The following is a 23690-nucleotide window of genomic DNA, read 5'->3' on the forward strand; positions in this document are numbered from 1 at the left end:
ACGCTGCTGTGGATATACATGTCTCCGTTGGTGTGAGCATCGGAAGTCATTTTGGTGATATCCAATCATTGAGATCTTAATGCTGATTGATACTTATTGACATCTCTGGCTTATCTGGTTATGTTCGCAGCCAGTTGGTGAAATCTGTATGAAGAGTAGCTAGTGGTGGGGAATTGGTTAGAAATAATTATTTAATTAATTAGGAATTATTAAGAAAAGTGTTGACTGTATTGTTTGTTCAATTAATTTATTGTGATAGCTGCGCTAGATAGATAGAGAGTTAAGTAAGAGGTGAGCCCGAGGCCCACTAAAGTGGGGAGCTCTCACCAGGAAGTTAAGATGAAGTCAAGAGACCGGTATTAGGGAAATGGGGAAATGGGGCCACCCATGGGTCCTGCATCCCCAGTGATGATGGGGCCGGGGCAAAATATGATGGTTGAAGCGGTGTTAAGGCCATATATGAGAGAGACGGGAGAGAGATGCAGACATGCTGCGCCCACCTTCTGACCTCCGTTCTATCCCGAGGAACTGGTGGTGTGGTAGGGTTCAGGGCTACTCTGCTTACGTCACTGGTGTTGATAAAATGCCAGGAATCCGCCAAATAATAAGATCCGTACTGTTCTCCGAGAATATCTACCGAGGAGACCAACAGATATCTGAACCTGGCTTGCGTTACCGAAGACCTGGAGTGCGAGAAGGGGAGACCGCCGCTCGCCTTGGCGGTCTCCCCACCAGGTTTCGCGATGCCGCCTCCACCGGTCACGAACACAGGGCGGGGGGGGTGGTGTGGCTAATGTTCATCCCGATGATGTCTCATCCCCTTCAGGGCTGTATCCCTGTCCCGAGAGATCACCCGGTCTTGAATGTGTTGGCCTGGAGTGGATGGCCTCGGCGAGGAGAGGAGTTGGCAGTCCTCCTGTGGTGTGCGGTGATGCGCCTAAGCCACCGGGGGGACTTACCCTGCTCGCGGCTGCTGGAGGGTGGTGGCGGATCTGGAAGCGTTGCGGTCCCCCAGACTTATTGTCCTGGGGAGGACTTCAGCGTCCATGCTCTACATTACTGCCTGCGTGTGCTGCTGCAGACCCCTAGTGTCATCCATATGCATGCGGCGCTAAGGCCTCTCCTTGGTAAATTCTGGCCCCTCTTGAGGCTGAACGGCATACACTTGACTTGAATGCTTTGGGTCAGGGGATTGATATGGTCATATCCTCTTACAAAGATAGAAGTGCCATGGTCATGACGATAGCGGTATGCCCTGAGGGTCCGAATTGGGCGATGCGGCGACATCCTATTGTCCAGGCGACGCATGTAGTTTATGCCGCCAGCGGAGATTCTTATGGATCCCTATGTCGGTTTCCCTGAATGCCTCCCATGGACTCCCTGAACACTTCCTCGCACCCTGTTGATGGCCAAGGTGCGGGAAGACTGGAATTCCCGCCTCTTCCGGGATGCCGCCGAGGTTGTTAGCCTCGGCGCTCCCGGGCCCTCTCGCCCCGATCAAGGCTCCGCTCTTGGTACACACTTGCTAGGAGCTACGCAGCGGTGTAAGCGAGAGGAGCTCAGACGGCTAGAGAGGCGCGAAAGTCGTGGAGGAAGTCATCGTGGCCGGACGTATGCGAACACGCATCTTATAGGGCGTTTATGAAGGCCTATGGGGATGGCAGCGAAGAGGCGAAGAAGGACATTCTTCTCACTCTCTCCTGCCTCTGCTAGCTCTGTAGCCCAGCGCGGTATTTGCATCGTCGGTCACTCACCCTCATCGTGACTGAGGGCTCTGCAAAATCAACAATTATTATCAGCTCTGTAGGCATTTATGGGCACTTTTACCGCCGAGACAAAGTTCCGATAAGCTCGGCCAGGACCTTCCCTCCACCTTAGAGGCAATAAGAGTGAACTGGGAGGCTCCTTGCGTCTTCTGGCCCCTTGTTTGGCCCCGTTTTCCCTGCTCTCTCGAAACGTATGTCGACGGGGCCCTGGCTGCTGTTAGAGCTACCACCTGTCCTCAGATCCGTGCCCTCTGGCTTAGTAAAGCGTGCGGTGTTCGGCCCATTACCTGTTGAGATATCGTCAATGGCTCCCTTGAGCAAAAGGAGTTTTTTCCGGTGGGTTGAAGGGAGGGCAGTAGTCCATGCTGCAAAGACCATCGTTGGTTAGATCACCAACGGAGATCAGCCCAATTACGCCCGTTCCGAATCTTTAGGGTCTGGGGAAGGTAAGTGAAGAGAATGATATTGGAGCAGCCCACCGGGGCTTCCTGGAGGACACCGCTCGACCTTCGATCCTTCCAGTCATTTCGTGCTGGGCATGGGAGATGAGGAGACTGTTCTTTGTCGCCGTCTGAACATGCTCACGTATGCAACTTGACCGAGGCCGGATGCGGCTGCTGGTGTTGTTAGATCTTACGCGAAGCGTTTGATGTGATGCGATCCGCGATCTTTTGACCCACCGCCTGGCGTTTCACTGGAGTGCGGGGCACTATTTGCTATCAGTGGATTACCTCGTTCTCGGGGACGGACCCAGCAGAGGTAGTGATGGTCGAGGACTCAGCCTCCCGCCCACTTCAGTGTGGTGTATTACCTCAGGGGCGCTGCTGTCCCTTGTTATTCTTTATCTATATCGCGACCCCTTGCTCAGTTGAGTGCGGAGCTTTGGGCTGACCTGACCATCGTAATATGCTGATGACACTCAGCTCATCTGTTGATGGAGGGCGGAATGGTAGCCTTCATAGCTCTCCAGCATTGTTTGGAAGCGATTGGCTGGTTAGTTGAGGCAGAACGGAGTTAAAAAACTGAATCCATCGAAGTGATCCACTCTGGCTGGGCGGGGAGAGGGTTGAGGGATTTCCAGCCGCTTGGTGTGGGAGGGGCTACATTGGCACCGGCCTCGTCGATCCGCAACCTGGGGGTCCACCTGGATTAGTCTCTTTCAGTAAGGTAGGTGGCCCATGTAACCGGGTTCGTTTTCATCTTCGGCGAGCCGGCGACTGGCTGGCTGCCTTCCTCTCCCCAAAGCCGGTCTGGCTACTGTGATCCGTACGTAGCGGTCACCTCCAGACTAGACTATTGCAACTTCATCTCTTGTAGGCCTTCCCCTTCGCGATTGATTAGGAAATCCCCAGTTCCAGAATCGCGGCGGCCGCCTGCTCACGGAAGTGCCGCCAGGAGATCACATTCACCTGTGTTTAGCCGCCTGCGCACTGGTTGCAAGTTGAATCAGAATCATCGCTATAAAATCTGGTATTGACCTTCAAGGACTTAGCGGCGACCTGGGGCGGCCTCGACTGCTTAGCGAGGACCGATCGCGCCCCATATGTCCCAAATGAAGGCCACTCGCGTTCAGCAGAGGCCAACTACTGGTGATCCCTGGCCCCTCAATGATCGCGGATAGCCTCTACCGGGCAAGAGCCTTCCAGCTCTGGCCTGCCTGGTGGGACACTGCTACTTCCTGCTCTGGCGGGCCTCGCGGGATCTTAATGATTTCACGCGGGGCCTGCAGAAGTGGGGGGATTGATGCAGCGGGCGCTTTGTGAATGAGCCTTCTGGCGATTGCTAAGCCCAGCACAACATCTGTGGACCCTGCTGTCCCTCTTCTCTTCTTCCCCTCCCCTTTTTTTAGGGGATCTAGTAATGGGGCGCCATTGCTTACCCACGATGTTGGAGCAGCTGCATTTTAAGCGGGGTTGATTTGCAAAATGTATAGAGCGGATTATTTAATGACCCTGATTTTATGGCTGCTCTGGCCTATTTGTCTGTTCACCGCCCTGAGCCCTTCGGGGGAGGGCGGTTTATAAATATAATAAATAATAATAATAATAATAATAATAAATGTGCCATATATGTTCTAAATGTGCCTCTCATTAAAGGTCTGGTTTTATCCGTAACATGAATACAGGCATGACCCTGATCATAAAGGCTTCACTGCTCGCAGCGAACTTTGACAAGGACAATCAATAAGATATCATGTAGTGCTAATATTACCAATGTCCAGAATGTACCCTAACCATGCAAATTTTATTGTTATGTAAAATGAGTACAGATTGCCTCTTAATCATGGTTTGTGGCAAGGCCCCTAAAAGATCAGTTTCATAAAAACACAAGTTGAACCATCACTAAGTTAAAATACTGGAATACTGAAAACAAGAGCAAGGTTTAAAAGCCAACAACAAAAAAACCCCAGCTATGGCAAAATATAAAGCAATTACTGCCTAAAGTCTGTTCCCGTGCAACACCTGTCCTATTGTGACTACTGTGTGATTTAGACAGGAGGAGCTCACAGAGCAAAATGCTGACCCTGACAGACAGGAAGGTTCACAAAAGAGAAAGAACCATCCCTAGCCACAAGCCATGCAAGGATCTTGAAGGCAATAAAATTATATGCCTTCCTCTCCCCAATCAAGAACATCCAGTAATCACAAATGCCCCAATTTGTCATGCAATTATCTTTAAATGGTCACTGGATTCTAGCTTTTCTTTGGAAGTCTCTCAGACCTCCAACCAAATATGCCCCTTCACAAAGCATGCAAAATTTCCAAGATCATGGGAAACAAGAGAGGTAAAGTTGATTTTTACGAACTTGAAATAAAAGGGAAAATAAAACATGACATACTAATAAAAAAAAGTACACAGACGCCACCACCCCCCCCCGAAATTGTATGTGTTACAGTTTATAACTGAAAATTAAGCACATTTGTTTGAGACCAACTAAATTATGGAAAAGCGACTTAGTTATAATAGTTCAATCGTTTACATCATTTCCCAAAATTTTGTTCAGTTGCAATGAACTAAGCAGCTGTGCTTGAGGGAATGGCGTTCTAGTCATCGATTTTACTTTCAGGCCACAATGACCCCGTTGATACCAACAGGAATTGGGCATTCCACATTTTTGGACCATGTATGTTTGGTCATGCTGGCAGGGACTGATGGGAACCATAGTCCACGAACATCTGGGGCGCCAGAGTTGGACACCCCTGTGTCACCAGAAGAAAGCAAAACATACCTTGTACAAGTACTGGGGCTTATTCATGTTTCACATCCCCCACTTAACCCATGTAACATGACTGTTTTACAGTATGACAGCCCCCGACAACTACATTGACCTATGTGGGCAGAAAACTTTTCACAGAAAAGAACAGCATCAGGAGATTTTGTGAAATTTTTTTCCACCCCACATCACTGTGTCTGAGTAAACATTACTGTGATGGAGCTACAAAATGAAGAACGCAACTTCACTCTGAAGGATACAATCCTGCTACTCTGCAGTTTGTGCTTATAGGGTTAGGGTATATATAAGAGATGGGCCCCTTCCGAACACGCAAAATAATGCGTTTTCAAACCACTTTCACAACTGTTTGCAAGTGGATTTTGCTATTCCGCAAAGCTTCAAAGAGCACTGAAAGCAGTTTGAAAGTGCATTATTCTGCATGTGCGGAATGAGCCATGGTGAGAACAAACGATGTAACAATAATAATCAGCTTAAATGTTGCTTGTAAGTTTATCCAGTCATCTGGGCTGGCCAGGGCTGGAAACAGAATACTATCATTAATGTAGGTTAGGTTCCACAACTGGGTCATGCTTTGACCTACGGTCGGCACTCTGACACCATTTTCTGTTGCCATTTAAGAGTCTCTCATGAGGAAACACAATGAGATGGATTCTATCTATCTGATAGAATGATGAAAAGGGAGTGAAAGCAAGGAGATATTTTATTTATTTCATTTACGCCCCACTTTTCTTCCAATAGGGACCCAAGGTGGCCTACAATAGCCTCCTTTCCTTTTATCCTCACAACCCTTTGAGGTTGGGTAGGTGTGTAACAGAATTGGTCACCTCCACAAGCTTCCATGCCAAAGCCTGTCAATATCCTTCTTGAATTGCAGAGTCCAGAACTGGACACAGTGTTCCTGGAGAGGTCAGACCAATGCAGAATAGTGTGGTACTATTACATACCTCAGTCTTCTAGACACTATATTTTTGTTGTTGCAGCACAGAATTGCACTGGCTTTCTTGGCGGCCAACATCACACTGCAGTTTGTGCTTTACGGAGACTCCCAGATCCCTTTCATATGTACTGTTGTCAAGCCAGGTGTCACCCATCTTATTTCTGTGCATTTCATTTCCTCAGCCTGAGTGTAGCATCTCACATTTATCTCTATTAAATTTATATTCTCCATAAATTGAGGGATTGGAGCACCTTCCTTATGAAAAGAGGCTGCACCGTTTGGGACTCTTTCGTTTGGAGAGGAGATATCTGAGGGAGGACATGATTGAAGTCTATAAAATTATGCATGGGGTAGAAAATGTCGACAGAGATCATTTTTTTCTGTTTCTCACAATACTAGAACCAGGGGGCATACACTGAAAAGGGGAAGAATTAGGACTAATAAAAGGAAACATTTTTTCATGCAACGTGTGATTAGTGTTTGGAATATGCTGCCACAGGAGGTGGTGTTGGCCACTAACCTGGATAGCTTTAAAAAGGGCTTGGACAGATTTATGGAGGAGAAGTCGATCTATGGCTACCAATCATGACCCTCCTTGATATGAGGTTGCAAATGCCTTAGCAGACCAGGTGCTCGGGAGCAGCAGCAGCAGCAGCAGGCCTTTGCCTTCACATCCTGCATGTGAGATCCCAAAGGCACCTGGTGGGCCACTGCGAGTAGCAGAGAGCTGGACTAGATGGACTCTGGTCTGATCCAGCTGGCTTGTTCTTATGTACCCAACTCTGCATCATGTCCCTGGTATTCCTTGGAGGTCTTACATCCAAATACTAGCCAGGGTTGAACCTGCTTAGCAGCTGACCTGAGAACCTGGTGGGCCACTGAGAGTAGCAGAGTGCTGGACTAGATGGACTCTGGTCTGATCCAGTAGGCTCTTTCTTATGTTCTTAAATTCAAATTCTTACATTCTCTATCAATTTTCACATATATTCTCTAGAAATTCATATTCTCCATGAATTCATACTCTTGTCTTCTCTATGTTTTCCTAAGTTTATATTCCTTCTAAATTCATATCCTCTATCAATTCTCATAAATTCACATTCTCTATTCATTCATTCCCATATTCTCCGTACATTGATATTTCCTATTCTCTACAAATTCAACTTTTCTATAAATTCTCTATTATCGTCTTCTCTATAATCTTTCCAAAATGTAAATTCTTTCTAAATGCATATTCTCATATCTATATAAAAGTTTATAAATTCATATTCTCCATGAATTCACATTCTCTATCGATTAATATTCTCGTATTCTCTATAAATTCAGCCTTGCTTTTCTCTACAGACTTCCCTAAATCTACATTATCTCTAAATTCCCATTCTCACATCTCTATAAATTCTCACATTCTTTATAAATTCATTCACATTCTCTGCAAATGCATCTCTTTGTATTCTCTCTAAATTCATATCTTGTCTTCCCTATGAATTCATATTCTCGTCCTCTCTATAAATTTTCCTAAATGCCTATTCTCTCTACATTCATACACTCCATAAATTCATGTCTATATTCTATATACTCATATTTTCGCACTCTCTCTAAATTCACACTCTCCATATATTCACATTCGCTATAAATTCTCCTAAATTCATACTCTCCATACATCCACATTCTCAATAAACTTCCATAAACTCCTATTTGCATAAGGAGGTGGAGAGCGGAGTCTCTTAGGTAAGAATTGGCTCTTAGGTAAGAATTGGCTATTATTATTGTTATTATTATTGCTGGAACCCCCATCCAGGTGCATGACTGAACTCCTTCCCACTCTCTTCCCCAGCCCCCCTATTTATTTATCTTTAAAGTAGGCAGAAGACCCCCCCCACCCCCACCCCCAAACCGGGTGTCCCCCGCCCAACCTGCGTGGGTGGCCCAGGGGGCGGGGCTGCTGGTCCCCTTGCTGCCCCCTCCCCCTCCCCCTGGCGCTACTCACAGGGTGGCGGTGCCGGCGGGGAGGGCGTCGGGCAGGAGGACGCGGCCGAGGTCGAGGCTGCTGCAGACCACTTTGGCGCTCCCCCCTCCTCCTCCTCCTCCATCCTTGCCGCTCCTGGGCCGGCCCCCGCCGTCCTGCTTGCAGCCCGAGGGCAGCCGCGAGGAGCCCCCTCCGCCCAGCAGCGCCCCCAGCAGCAGCAGCAGCAGCAGCAGCCCGGGCGGAGGGGCCGCCATGGCGCCTTCTCCGGCCTCTTCCCGGCCCTCAGTGAGGGGGGCCCGAGGCGGCTGAGGGGGCGCCGCGCGCGGCCACCGGGCGGCAGGTCGGCGAGGGGAGGGAGGCCGCCATGAAGAGAAGCGAGAGGAGCTCCTCGGAGGCGCCGATCGGAATCGCCTCGCTCCGCTCGGGAGGCCAGCGGGCATGCGCGGACCCGCCCACCCCGCGCAGGCGCACGGCGGCGGCCCGAAGCCCCCGTGCCCGTAGTCGGGTTGGGTCTGAGCGTGGCTGGCGCGTGCGGGGTGCGAGTCGCTGGGGGTGACCCACCTTCCCTCGACCCTCTCATGCTCCAGTAAGTGTAGATTTTGCCTTATTTACTTACATTATGTACAACTTGCCTTTTTCACTTGGACTACAAGCAGATTACATCAAGTATTTAACTTGTTTTCACTTCAACCAGTAGTTATTTTAACTTCTTGTTAAATTTTGTTTAATATCACAGCTACTACTACTATTATTATTATTACTATTGGAGATTTCACATTATTATTATTATTATTATTATTACTATTATTATTAATTTGACTTAATATCCTATTCTCTGCCTCTGTGGCGATTTCACAGCAGTTTACAACAAGCACATAATAAATAGAATAAAATTTGTGTATAAATGACTTGATAACAACAATAATAATGATTTGACTTGGTAACCCATTCTCCGCCTCCATAGCAAGCTCAGAGCGTCTTACAACAAATGCATAATAAACAGAATAAAATTTGCAAATGAATGACTTAATAATAACAATAATAATAATGATTTGACAATAGCCCATTCTCCGTCTCCATAGCAAGCTCAGAGCGACTTGCAACAAACACGTAATAATTAGAATAAAATTTGCCTTGCACACAATGGAAAGTGAAAGCGTGGCTCCAGGAAATTGTTCCGTACCAGAAATCTTGCTGTGATGGACATTCGACCTGTGATGGACATTTGACATTCGACCTCATCACGTTAAATCGCGCAGCAAGCACATTGTGTATAATTGGTCCCCGATTAGTTGTTTCAATAGTTTGTTCAGATTATTTGATTAGCTGACAAACTTGGTGGGTGGAGGGGCGGGGGGAAATGACATGATAGTGCAAAAGGGCCAAAGTAAAAATACAAACAACAATTAAATAATTCACTTCATTTTCTCACCCGTGATTACCAAGTGGCTACAAATGTTTGATTGACCACTTTGAAGATTGAATCCCACTTTTATCCTTCTTATGCAAACTTGGGTTTGGGCCTAGGATTCCTGTAGCAATTCATGTCCCGTGAAAAAAAAATCTTCCTCAGATTAGTAACAAATAGATAATCTGGAGCCTTGTTGCATTCTCAGGTGCGACTTCCTTGTCTTGGTCTTTCATCTTCCCAGGTTTAAGGCTCTGTAAGGAATCAGCAGGTGAATCTGCTGCATCTGTAGCTGGAAACTCCAGCTGGTAAAAAATGCAGCAGCGTGGGTCCTCCCCATGTCACCATGGTGGACCCACGTTCCACCAGCACACTTCCAGCTACATTGGCTCTGGGTGGAGTACTGAATTAGTTTCAAGGTTTGTCTTTAAAGCCCTAAATCAGTGGTTCTCAACCTTCCTAAAGCTACGACCCTTTAATACAGTTCCTCATGTTCATGGGTGACTCCCAACCCTAGCATTTATCCATTTTACAGATGGAGAACACTGCTGCAGAGAGTCTTAGGCGACCCCTGTGAAAGGGTCGTTCGACCCCCCCCAAAGGGGTCTCAACCCACAGGTTGAGAACCACAGCCCTAAATCATAGGTGTCAAACTCGCGGCCCTCCAGATGTTATGGACTACAGTTCCCATAATCCCCTGCCAGCATCATGCTGGCAGGGGATGATGGGAACTGTAGTCCATAACATCTGGAGGGCCGCGAGTTTGACACCTGTGCCCTAAATGGTCTGGGGCCTTGGTATCTACGGGATCGCCTCTCCCGTTACCTTCCCTGAAAAACACTCCAGTCAGCAAATAACAACTTACTGGCGATCCCTGACCAGAAAGAGGTCCAGTTAGCCTTGACCAGGGCATTTTTTGGCCCTGCTCCCAGCTTAATGGAAAGCTCTGTAAGAGAAGACCTGGGCCCTGTGGGGTTCAATGCAATTTCCTCAGGGCCTGCAAGACAGAATTGTGACTCATGGTTGAGGTGGAAACAATACAATCAATGACCTGCCCCAACCTTTGACCTCCCCATCTCCTACTCCCGCCCTTTTATCGAGATTTTAATCGCCATCCGTTTTGGGGCGTCGTGTTAATGTTTTCAAAACTGTTGATAGGAATTGCGTTTATTGTATTTTACAGGATGTGTGCCGCCCTGAGCCCCTAAGGCAGTGATGGCGAACCTGTGGCACGGGTGCCAGAGGTGGCACTCGGAACCCTCTCTGTGGGCACGTGAACACGGAGTTCGTCATGTGGGGGATGGAAAATCACCCCCCCCACACACACACACACACATCTAGGCTGGCCTGGGCCACTGAGCACGATGTGCAAGCATTGTGGTGAGCAGGGAGGACTCGGCTGGTGCCGGTGCTCCGGGTGGCTGCTGCACAAGGGGGGCGGGGGCAGAGGAGGCAGAGATGCTAGAGAGGCACAGAGCGGTGCGCGGGGGTCTTGCTGGAAGCTAGAGCAGGCTGGCCCCTGCTTGAGCAGGTGGGGCGGAGGAAGGGGGAGCCAACCGTTTTTTTCTAAACGAAAACCTCAGTATTCAGGTTAAATTCCCGGGTTGGCACTTTGTGATAAATAAGTGGGGTTTGGGTTGCAATTTGGGCACTCAGTCTCAAAAGGGTTCGCCATCACTGCCCTAAGGGGAAGGGCAGCATATAAATAAAATAAATAAATAAAAGGCGGATAGTGGGGAAAATGGGATTTTGAACCTGGTTGACAGATACTTTTGGACTCCGACTTTTTGAGGTCACATCTGACTAATGGCGACCCCTGGTGGGGTTTTCAAGGCAAGGGACAAACAGAAGTAGTTTGCCATCATAAGGACATAAGAACAAGCCAGCTGGATCAGACCAGAGTCCATCTAGCATTTTCATCATCTGCTTCCACGTCACAACCCTGGCATTCATGGGAGGTCTCCCATCCAAATACTGGCCAGGGTTGCCCCTGCTTAGGCTTCTGAGATCTGACAAGGTTAGGCTAGACTGGGCTATCCAGGTCAGAGCCAGACTCAGTTAGAGTTAATTAAACTTCGTAAGATCATTCCAAGGCAAGGGAGTGTTGCGTTTTTTAATTAAACATATTTGCATTTACAGATGTAACTAACGAAAAAATAAGCAGGGATCCAGTGGCACCTTCAAAACTAACAAGATTTATTCCTACATAAGCTTTTGTGAATCTATAATTTAGGCGTAGTGTGAGAGGCCGGGTTGAAGAGGATGAGTCTGCTCCCGTGGCCCTTTCTTACATGTTCCAGGGAATGCCAATTGCCGCTTTGCAGTAAGCAAGGAATTTCCTACAGGCCAGCTTGGAAGTGTTTTGCTTTTCTCAAGACATAGAGCAGGGGTCATTGTGGGGATGAGGGGAAGGTAGTTGTGGATTTCCTCCGTTGTGCAGGGGGTTACACTAGACCACAGGTGTCAAACTCGTGGCCCTCCATATGTTCATGAACTACAATTCCCATCAGCCCTTGCCAGTATAACCAGTGCTCATGTTGGGAGGGACTGATGGGAATTGTAGTTTATGAACATCTGGAGGGCCGCGAGTTTGACACCCTTGGACTAGACGATCTTAAGGTTCATTCCAGCTCTTTGTCTTTGTGTTTTGTGTATATTATCAGAGCTCACTTCTTCATATGCCTGAGGTGTCCATAACAGCTGTGTGTGTGAGTGTGTGTAAATATGTGTGTGTGTTTGTGCATTTCTATCGCAGCCACTGGACTCCTGATTAATTATGCTGCAAGATTAACATGGCCACCCCTCCATTTTCAAAAATGTTCTGCTATGACAAAAAAACCCCTGTCCAATTTATACAAGACTACACCCAACTGGGGCTTTATTTCACAGCATTTATAGTTACAAAGGTTCTGTTTTACTCAGGACACTTGTGAAGAAAACACTTCAGACTGGGGGGCTCAAACTACATTTTAATTCTCCATTTTTAAGCTCCCTCAAGAACCACTGTGGCATAGCGATTAAGAGTAGTGGATTCTAATTTGAAGAGCCAGGTTTGATTCCCCACTCATCCACATGAAGAAGAAGAAGAGGAGGAGGAGGAGTAGTAGTTTGGATTTATATCCCCCCTTTCTCTCCTGCAGGAGACTCAAAGGGCTTACAATCTCCTTGCCCTTCCCCCCCCTCACAACAAACACCCTGTGAGGTAGGTGGAGCTGAGAGAGCTCCAAGAAGCTGTGACTAGCTCAAGGTCACCCAGCTGGCGTGTGTGGGAGTGTACAGGCTAATCTGAATTCCCCAGATAAGCCTCCACAGCTCAAGTGGCAGAGCTGGGAATCAAACCCTGTTCCTCCAGATTAGATACACGAGCTCTTAACCTCATACGCCACTGCTTCTCCTGTTGGGTGACCTTTGGTCAGTCTCAGTCCTCTCAGAACTCTCAGCCTATGCGGAGGCAGGCAGCTCCAAACCACATCTGAACACCTCCTGCCTTGAAAACTATACGGAGTCACCAAAAGTCAGCTTGTTTCAGGATGGCACCGTGGGTCGGCAACCCCTATGTCTGTGCCAAACCTACCTCACAGAATTACTGTGCAGATAAAATGAGATTCGGCCCCGCCTGCCCCCTTTAGGAAAGCTGGTGAATGTACAAGGTAGAGAAATACATTGTCTAAGTCAAATGCAGCAGCTGTTAGATTTATGTTAGATGTACATAATTTAAAAAACAACAACCATGGAATTGCTGCGTTTGATACATACGCAAACACCTTCCTGCATGCTTTGGGAATTTCCCCTTTATACATGCTCAGAGGCTGCCTTTACTAGTGTCCCACAAACCCCAGGTAAACTTGGGAGGCTGGATTTAGTTTGGGGTGATGTCCCTGAAGAACATGGTTACATACATGTGAACACATAAACCCAAGGTCTGTTTATTACTGTGGGTGCCAGGTGGCAGCCTTTCATGAGAAAGCAAACTTTTATGACAGAGCCGGTGTGGTGTAGTGGTTAAGAGCGGTGGACTCTAATCTGGAGAACTAGGTTTGATTCCCTACTCCTCCACATGAACAGCAGGCTTTTCAATGGGTGGTAGACCTGTCCTCTACAGTCCCAATGCTTTTCAGTGGGAACAGATGCGTATTGGGGGTTAAGGGCGCCCGGAGTCAACTCCTTCTCTGGGTGCCCCACTGCCTGAGCGCATGTCTTGGGGTTGAACCCCATTCCATTGGCCTCCGTACAGGCCAGTTTTCAAAAGCCGGCCTGGATGGAAGCCGGGGGAATGGGGCTTGTGGGACCAGGATTGGGGGTGATCCAGAGGTGGGATCCAGCAGGTTCTCACCAGTTCCCGAGAGTGGGTTACTAATTATTTGTGTGTTTCGAGAGGGGATTACTAATTGGGTCTGCTTTTCTGTTAGAAATTCCATTAGGTCCAAAAATCATGAAGTCCTGTTGTTTCCTATGTGGCTGGTTAGCGAAGGTAGAAAATGGGATAATTCTCCCTGTTGGGCTGTTTTAAAAACATGTTTTAGAAATATGGTAAAGTTCCTTGTTTAAGGAAAGTATCCTTCTTTTGATTTCTAGAAACAAAATTAAGTATTTGAAAGTATTAAGTATTTGACATGCAGTCAATTAGAGGAGTAGTAGTTATTTCTGTTGGCAGTAGACGATAGGACTTGGTATAATGAGTTTAAATTATGAACAGAAAGATTCCAGCTGGAAATTAGGAACTTTTTTTTTACAGTAAGAGTTTTTTACAGTAACAGAGAAATTATTAACGCCCCGCCCCCGGAATGCCTGGCCACGCCCCCATCATGCCCCGCCCAGCCCATTGGCACTACCCCACTGTTTGAATCCCACCCCCATGGGAACCTGTTACTAACATTTTTGGATCCCCCCACTGTTCCCGAGCATAGGTGTCAAACTCGCAGCCCTCCAGATGTCATGAACTACAGTTCCCATCATCCCCTGCCAGCATGATGCTGGCAGGGGATGATGGGAACTGTAGTCCATGACATCTGGGGGGTCATGACTTTGACACCTGTGCATTACAGTTACAGCAATTTTAAAGATACCTAAGTTTCACAAGTTTAAATGCTGATTTCACATAACTAGGCTTGGCTGCGATCAGTAGGGACTGCCAAAAGGAACAGTCCCTCCTATTTAGAGGTCTACACTCCGCCTCTGACTTTATGAGTTCCTCTGCTCTTGAGAGCACTCCACCCTGACTGGCTGGTTGACTCTTTTGATTGGATCTGATTTTTATTTTTGTCTAAGAATGCAAAGCAAGTTCTCACGCTTACCCACACGCCCCTGGCCGCCTTCCCGCATGTCTGCTTCTGGCACCCGAAGGCGAGAGCCGCGCACGTGATGCCGTAAATTTTGTCTTACGAAAGCATAAAGGCACCAGAGGACTCTTCCTTGTTTCGGCTGACATCAGCTAGCACTCCCTCCTGACCCTATTCAGACTTTTCTCCCCGCCCAAATCCAACACAATTTGTTCATTCCACAAGTGAATGGGACAGAAATGTTTGAACAGTGGTGTGTGTGTTCAACCTGTTGCTTTGTGCGAAAATCAGTGGATCTGAACTGCTCTTACCACATGGGACTTGGGGAGAAGAGAACAGGATCTCTCTGGCCCCATATCCTAAGACCACGCAGAAGGAATGGCCGTGAATACCGCCCTGAGCCCTATTGAGAAGGTCATGATATAAATCTAAAAGTAAATAAAATAAAATAAATGAATACAAGGCAGCGTCTTAGCCTGAGCCCCTCTTCTACATCTCCTTCGTCTTGTCCTTTTTTGTTACTTTTCCTATTCCTTTAATTCAGCATTTCCCCAACTTGTTCCCCCAAGGGCCAAGTTATTTTAATACCTCTCCTCCATATCCCACTGAAATGTTATATCATCTGCACGCGCTGTCGTCAGGGAGGCTCCTTGGGGTGCCACTTCCGCCCCCCCCCCCAATGGCACTAGCGTCTGCTGTGAGCTGCAGCTCCATCCCTGACCCCCTTCTGGATGGTTGGCTGGCCGGGGAGGAGCCCCGAAACTGCTGTATCGCCCCGGCTGGTCCAGCTCCAGGTGGGTGGTGCCCTCCAAGCAAGGACGGGGGTGGGGGTGGTCGACCCCAGCCCCAGACATTAGGTGACCCATCATTTTGCTTTCGTGACACGGTGCCCGGTCACGACCCACCATTTGGGAAACGCTGCTCTAATTCATTCCCCCTTTTGTTGTAATTGATTTTATGGTACCACTGGACAATATATTATAATATGCTGCCACAGGAGGTGGTGATGGCCACTAACCTGGACAGCTTTAAAAAGGACTTGGACAGATTTATGGAGGAGAAGTCGATCTCTAGCTACCAATCTTGATCCTCCTTGATCTGAGATTGCAAATGCCTTAGCAGACCAGGTGCTCGGGAGCAGCAGCAGCAGCAGCAGCAGAAGGCCATTGCTTTCACATCCTGCACGTGAGCTCCCAAAGGCAGTGGCGTTCCTGCCTAGGGACAGGGGGTACCCTATGTCCCCGGGCGACCCCATTTGGTCACATGGGGGGCGCCAACATTTCAGCGTCGTTTGTGTGTTTTTAAATTTTTAAGTGTTTTTTCACGTTCCGGCCTTCAGGGGGCGCATTTTTAAGGCTAGCAGCACCAAAATTCCAGGGTACCATCCAGAGACTGTCCTGATGATATCACCCAAATTTGGTGATGTTTGGTTCAGGGGCAGCAAAGTTATGGACCCCCAAAGGAAGTGCCCCCATCCCCATTGTTTTCAATGAGAGCTAACCTGAGATGCAGACTACCCATTTGAGGGTCCATAACTTGGTCCCCCTGAGCCTAACTTCACCAAACTTGGATGGCATCATAAGAATAGTTAACAGATGATACCCTGAAATTTTGGTGTCACTAGCTTTAAAAATACACCCCTTCCAGGCACCCCAAGAAATTTGCCCAAGATTCTTTGTTTTGCAGTGACTTTGCTCCATTGTAGCCAATGGGGAATTTCTGAGTGTGTAGGCAGGCTGCACATTTTTGAAGATAGAGGCACCAGACTTTCAGGGTGGCTCCAGGAGGGCCTCCTGGTAATAGCATCCAGGTTTGGAGACCTTTGCTTCTGGGGGTTCAATTTTATGCGCCCCCAAAAGGCCTATTTTGTTTCCCTGCTCCTGCACATGAAAGCCTGTGGGCTGAGTTCTCTCAGAACTCTCTCAACTCCCCCCCCCCTCCAGAAGCAAAGCTCACCAAGCTTGGATGCTATTACCAGGAGCCACCTTGAAAGTCTGCCGCCTCTATCTTCAAAAATGTGCAGCCTGCCTCGGAAATTCCTCATTAGCTACAATGGAAGTGATTTACCAACTCAAGTGTTGAGTGTTTCAGTCCATTCTACCATCATGTTGCCACAAAAGCCCATAAGAGGACAGTCATTTTTCTGAAATGCCCTACCAGTCGTATCTTGGTATCCTAGACAGTTGAGACTAAGATGGATGCCATCTGCATTCTTAGACTTTGATTCCAGTGGGAACCAGCGTAATGGTGTAGCCAGGATGCAGGATGGGGTTGCTAATTCCTGGAAATATGGGGTTGGAGCCTGGGAAAGGCATGGTTAGGGGAGAAGAGGGACTTCAGCAGGTTGGAATACCATTCTCCAGGAAAACTGATCTGTGTTGCCTGGAGATCTGTTGTAATTCCTGGAGGACCCCATTCCACACCTGGAGATTGGCAGCTGAAGTACTTGCAAAGCAAGGGTGTCATACTTCTCTTTGCACACACCTTGAGATGAGCCAAAGGGAGATAAAATTGCTTGGCAGCAATTACGTGATTCTGCCACATGATTCTGACGTTATCAGTAGTAACTGGATCTGCTCCCCTCTTCCTGTCACATGATTCTGATGCTGTTAGTGGTACCTGGATCCGCCCCTTTTCCTGTCGTGTCAGATTCAGATGTTATCAGTGGTACCTGGATCACAAAGACCAAATCCCCCTGTTTCCCCCATCTTTTTGGTCTCCCCCTTCTGCTAACTGTGGGCAGTCCTTGGATCATAAAAAGAGGAAGAGTTCTGCTGAGCTTGAAAGCCTGCACAATGTTTTTCAACTACTTGGTTGGTCTCAATAAAAATCCCACTCATCAACTGTTCTTCATTATATTTTCCAGTGTTTCCCAGTTCATTCAGGTACTATGTTCTTATGTTCTTATTTATTCTTATGACCTGGTCATATATCAATTCACGGACCAAGATCCATTTTTAAAAAGTTATTAGTATGTTATTAGTACTTAAAAGTATTTGCATTGCCAAAAACACAGAAAAGTTCATGGAAGTACGAGGTACATATTCCATAAAGATTTCCACTTTTTTCTGCACCGTGTATTAGTGCTAAAAGTACTTCTTTATGACTTGGTTATTAACCACCGAGGCAAAATTGGCTCTTTACATTTACTCCTAATAAAAGTCTCTTTTCCCCCCCTCAATTGGGTCTTATTTTAAAAATCCTTAACCTTCAAAACTAATAATTGTAATTTTTTTCTATTTTATCCAAATAATTTATCAAGGGTTTCCAGCCGTCCAAAACCTTAATTGAGTTCTTTTCTTTAAGTAACAAAGTTAGCTTTGCCATCTCTGCCAGCTGGAATTCTTTCACCCACCATTCTAGCAATTGCAGTTCTATTTCACTCCTTTTGCCTGTTGGGTGATAAGTAATTAATAACCATTAACAGCTCACATTTCCATCCGCTGAAAGGGGTCGGGGTCGGATGCCAAAGTCATTCGCATAGGGAGCCAGAAAATCTGTGACAGGAACATAAGAACATAAGAGACAGCCTGCTGGATCAGACCAGAGTCCATCTAGTCCAGCACTCTGCTCCTCGCAGTGGCCCACCAGGTGCCTTTGGGAGCTCACGTGCAGGATGTGAAAGCAATGGCCTTCTGCTGCTGCTCCTGCTCCTGAGCACCTGGTCTGGTAAGGCATTTGCAACCTCAGATGGTGGAAATGTAGGTGGTGGGTTAGGAAGAGCTATGGGAGGATCTCCTAACGTTAGTGAAGTGAGCATCAGTGTGCCAAATGAAGAAGAAGAAGAAGAAGAGGAGGAGGAGGAGGAGGAGGTCGGGCTGAGAGAGCTCCGAGAAGCTGTGACTAGCCCAAGGTCACCCAGCTGGCGTGTGTGGGAGTGTACAGGCTAATCTGAATTCCCCAGATAAGCCTCCACAGCTCAGGCGGCAGAGCTGGGAATCAAACCCGGTTCCTCCAGATTAGATACACGAGCTCTTAACCTCCTACGCCACTGCTGAAATTCAACATGAGTAACAGTAAAGAAAAAGAAGAGTTTGGATTCACACCCCTCCCCCCTCTCTCCTGTAAGGAGTCTGAAGGCGGCTTATAAACTCCTTTTCCTTTCCTCTCCCCAGAACAGGCACATTGTGAGGTAGGTGGTGCTTTGAGAATTCGGAGAGAACTGTGACTGGCTAAGGGCACCCAGCAGGTTTCATGTGTAGGAACAGAGAAACAAATCTGGTTCCCCAGGTCCCAGTCCGGCGCTGATGTGGAGGAGTGGGGAATCAAACCCGGTTCTCCAGATTAGAGTCCACCCCCTTAACCACTACACCACACTGGGCAACCAGGAGGGTTAGAAGTTGGAGCACCTTTCCTACGAGGAAAGGCTGAACACTTCAAACTTTTCAATCAAAATAAAGGTTGACCATGATAGAAGTTTACAAAGTTATTCACAAGGTGGAGAAAGTGGATAGGGGATACCCTTTCCCAAAATACCGCAACTTGAAGTCATCCTAGGAAATTGTTGGGTAAGTAGGATCATGACAAAAGGGAATACTTCTTTCCTCAGAGTAATTGAATTGTGTGATTCACTGTCGGTGCTTGTAATGATAGACTTGAGCACAGATGACTTCGAAAGGGAATTAAACCAAGTCATGGAGGGCCACCAGCGGCTACTAGTCATGGTGACTGAAGCAAACCTCCACCTTCTGAGGCAATAGATCTCTGAATGCCTGCGCTGGGAGACAGTATGAGGGGAAGGCCTCTGTGTCCTGTTGTTGTCCCTTCAAGCCAACTGGTGGACCAATGTGTCAACAGGATGCTGGAGAAGATGGACCATGGGTCTGATCCAGCAGGCTCTTCTTACATTCTTATGCCATTCCCTTCATATACTGGGTATCCTACCATCCTGTCCAGAAGCGTACCTGGGGCAAATGGAGCCTGGAGACAAATTGTCTCCAGGACGCCCCCAGGCTCTGCCCCCACTACCCTAGCTCCACCTCTGATGCCCCCAGGCTCCACCCCCACTGCCCTCAACCCTGCCCATGTCACCATGGACATGGGCAAGGTCTAGGGTGCCCACCTCCCCCCCAGACTCCCCCTGCTGGCTGGTTTCCCAGCCGGCAGCCTGCAGTCTCTTCTAAAGAGAGGGGGGAGTCCAGGGTGGGGTTGATGGCGCTTTTTTGCGTGCATCGTTTTTTGCGTGCCTTGGTTGGGGTTGAGGCATGCGAAAACAAGGAGACAGCAGGACTTCCTGGTCACGTGGGGGACCGATTTTGCGGCCCCCCCACATGACCAGAAGAGTGGCGCCCAGGGACAAGGGGTACCCTCGGTTGGGGTTGAGGCACGCGAAAACAAGGAGACAGCAGGACTTCCTGGTCACGTGGGGGACCGATTTTGCGCCCCCCCACGTGACCAGAAGAGTGGCGCCCAGGGACAAGGGGTACCCTTTGTCCCTAGGCAGATACGCCACTGATCCTGTCTATACCTCCAATGTACCTTAACTTTAAAATTTCACTTAAAAAATGTTATTATTACGAGCCACATTTGCTTCCATACTGAGCCTGAGATTTCCAGCCCGTAGCTTAGATCCATCTTGTGCACAAGATTTTGGCCTTTGGAGGGAAAAAATATATATACAAGGCTATGAAGAGCGTTAGGTATGTGTATGGGGCTGACGGATGAGCTCTGTATAAAACTATGTGTCTATATATAAAACTGATTATGCTGCAGTCTCTAATCCTAAATCATAATTACTCTGAAACTATCCAGGAAAAAATGATGGGAAAATGGGGGAGAACTGTCCTTTATCTCTGTTTTCTTTTGAAAGGCAAATTATTTAGAAAGATCATCGTTAAAGGAACCGGCGGTTAAAATTTTTTTCACTGGAATTGCTTCTAAATGCTGCCCTATCTGTGCAAACTGCAGAACAATGCATTCGGCATGAAAAGAGATGCCCTTTGTGGAATCTCTGGATGTACATTTGCTCAGATAAAGCGTGTGGCAATTACAGTCAAACGCACAAGTTTTATACACTGCCGTTGCCTTGTGGAGCCTCCCCTGTCAAATGCAAATTGGTCCATTTATCAGTGGGGGCTCTGTGTACTTATGTCCCGGAGTGAGTGAAGGAATAAACACACCACTGTTAAATAAAATGGAAACAAAGCACATTTCCTTTATTAGTGCTAACACAAACAAGCAAGCACAATAACTGCTATTTTCTTCCAGACAGGTTTTTTTTTTTTACTTCAAGGAAATAAAGCCGGTTGGATACTCATACATCACGGTTTTCTCTTTTCACTGAAGAATAAGAAAATTGTGTTCGCTCTTCTTGTTGATTAGAGTTTGCCATTTGCAGGAGCATTTTCATTGCTGAGTGGGGGGTGGGAATGGCTTTTGCAAAGGAAAAGTGTCTAGTTCTTAAGGAACCTAATGTCTCATAACACCATTTCCCTAATATTAAATACTGTATGAATCATATCACTGTTGCTTTGGAAAAAAGTTGCTGTGTTGATCGATTAAAACGATACAGTGGAACCTCGGTTTTTGTTGGTAATCCGTCCGAAAAGAATCGATGAAAACCGAAACTGATGAAAACCGAGGCAAACTTTTCCATAGGAATCAATGTAAATCAAATTAATCTGTTCTAGGCACTCCCAAAAACATACCCAAAACACATTTTTGGTGAATAAACATAGTGTTTAATGCTGAAAACAGTAACAAACAATAACACTAGGACCAGCTTCAGAGCCAGTGGACCAATGTCGTACCAGAAAGCTGTCCAAAGAGGTCTGTTTCTGACGCCTCTTTAAGATTTGTCTGAAATGGGGCAAGACATGGTCATTAAACAAGTTGCAGACACGGCCTGCAACAGTTTTGTCGGGTGATTTTTCTCCACAAACCCATCTGGAGAACCGGGTTTGACTCCTTACTTCTCCACACGAGCAGTGGACTCTTATCTAGTGAACCAGATTTGTTTCCCCACTCCTCCACATAAAGTTTGCTGGGTGACCTTGGTCCAGTCATGGTTTTCTCAGAATTTTCTGAGCCCCACTTACCTCTCAAGGTGTCTGTTGTGGGGAGAGGAAGGGAAAGGAGTTGTAAGCCATCTTAAGTCTCCAAACTCCTCCTCCCTCCTCTTCTTCTTCTGGAGAGCCAGCTTGGTATAGTGGTTAAGAGCAGGTGGATTCTAATCTGGAGAACCGGGTTTGATTCCCCACTCCTCCGCCTGAATGGCAGAGGCTTATCTGGTGAACCAGATGTGTTTCTTGTATCCTAAGATTCCTGCTGGGCAGTGAGGCGCAGCTAATACAAACTGCTTCCGGGTGCGTAGAGTGTTTTTTACTGCTCTAATTTACAGTTCAAGGAGAAAGCTGCCTGACGAACTATACTTCCCAGGAGACCTTGTGAGCCCCAAGGTCTCCTGGGAACTGTAGTTCCTCAGGCAGTTTTTCCCCTGAACTGTAACCAGGCTGCTTTTTTCAGCCTCAAAAAGTACTACAAAAAGAAAAGGAACGTAGGTAAGTGTGGGAAGGGGGTTGGGGTTTGTGTGTGTGCCGCGGGGGTCGGGGGAAAGGGGGAGGGGCCAGGGGGCGATTTTGCACCCCCCAGGCGTGCGCCCGGTGCACGATGCACCCCCCGTCCCCTTGGCCCTTCGCCACTGCTGCTGGGTGACCCTGAGCTAGTCACAGTTCTTCGGAACTCTCAGCTCCACGTACCTCCCAAGGTGTCTATTGTGGGGAGAAGGAGTTTGTAAGCCACCTTGAGTCTTCTTACAGGAGAGAATGGTGGGGTATAAATCCAAACTCTTCTTCTTCTCCTCCTCCTTCGGCAGAGTTGGGTTCCAGACCTCATGTTCCTCAGGAGCACAGACCACAAGTTCCTCAGGTTCCAGACCACATATTCCTCAGGTTGCTCATGTGCTTTCCGATTAACTACACTTCCTAATGGTTCAGTGGCCCTGTATACCAGGTATGCCAAATCCCTTTAAAATTATTGAAGATTATTTTTTCTTTTATTGATAATCTTGCTGTGGCTATTATGAGGGATTGCGAATAAAACTGTTATAAAATTTGCATCATCTTTCTGAAACTCGAAAAAGGATGTTTTGCGGAGCAATTATTTCCTTGTCTGCGGTTTTGAAGCAGCATTTCAGTAGTGGGTGGTTGGGGATGATTTCTTCTGGCCTTTGTATTCTTCCTAAGAACTAAAGGTTGGAGTTCCCAAACATCGTTAGGTGGTCGTTGTTCATCAGTTACTTTTGCCACAGCAAACTCTGGGGCTTTCTGCAGTCAGTTTGTATATGTGTGAATGGAAGACTTACCTCCCCTATAGATATGGGGAATATGTGTGAGAAATCTTTTGGGAACTTAGTGTGCTGTGTTGCTTCGCAGCATGCCCAGGGATCCAGCGTCATTGAAAAAAGTGTTATTTGGTGCAGAGGAGATCTGTGTTGAAATCCTTATTTGCATGAGACACTCAGTAGATGAACCAGAGCCGGTTGGGCTGTCTCTCTATCTAATCTACCTTGAGGAGGAGGAGGAGGAGGAGGAGGAGGAGGAGGAGGAGTTTGTATTTATATCCCCCCTTTCTCTCCTGCAGGAGACTCAAAGGGGCTTACAATCTCCTTGCCCTTCCCCCCAACAAACACCCTGTGAGGTAGGTGGGGCCGAGAGAGCTCCAAAAAGCTGTGACTAGCCCAAGGTCACCCAGCTGGTGTGTGTGGGAGTGTACAGGCTAATCTGAATTCCCCAGATAAGCCTCCAGAGCTCAGGCAGCAGAGTGGGGAATCAAACCCGCTTCCTCCAGATTAGATACACGAGCTCTTAACCTCCTACGCCACTGCTGCTCCTTAACCTTTTAAATGGTTAAAATTGGTTTACTCTTTGTCCTTTCCTGAGCCCTGGCAGATGACAAATGTGGAAAGACGAAACCCTGCCTTTCACCCTATATGTGCATACTCAGCAGACTGTGGTGTAACTTGGGTGGAGCTGCACCAGGTGTGAATTGCCGTTGAAAACAAAGGTAGGATGAGATGCTATAAAAGATACCGAACCCTTGCCAAAACGGCTGCCGGGTGACTTGTTCCCCTCTGTCTTTTCAAGTAAACAAAACATGATGTGA

At 47.5% G+C, this 23690-nt stretch overlaps 2 protein-coding genes across 2 annotated transcripts in view; one reads left to right on the forward strand and one right to left on the reverse strand.

The window, feature by feature from the left end:
- The window catches only part of ADGRA3 (adhesion G protein-coupled receptor A3), a 60847-nt gene extending 52536 nt beyond the window's left edge, over positions 1-8311 (reverse strand). Inside the window, 1 exon segment of the mRNA XM_048510106.1 lies at positions 7923-8311. Coding sequence (XP_048366063.1) covers positions 7923-8155 — 233 coding nt within the window. The 5' untranslated portion in view covers positions 8156-8311.
- A 7-nt stretch (positions 8312-8318) lies between these two features.
- The window catches only part of LOC125440337 (cytosolic beta-glucosidase-like), a 71019-nt gene continuing 55647 nt past the window's right edge, over positions 8319-23690 (forward strand). Inside the window, exon 1 of the mRNA XM_048510107.1 lies at positions 8319-8487. The gene's annotated coding sequence lies outside the window, so the exon portion shown is untranslated. The remainder of the gene's footprint in view (positions 8488-23690) is intronic.

Source organism: Sphaerodactylus townsendi, linkage group LG10, assembly GCF_021028975.2.
Source record: "Sphaerodactylus townsendi isolate TG3544 linkage group LG10, MPM_Stown_v2.3, whole genome shotgun sequence".
Lineage (NCBI taxonomy): Eukaryota > Metazoa > Chordata > Lepidosauria > Squamata > Sphaerodactylidae > Sphaerodactylus > Sphaerodactylus townsendi.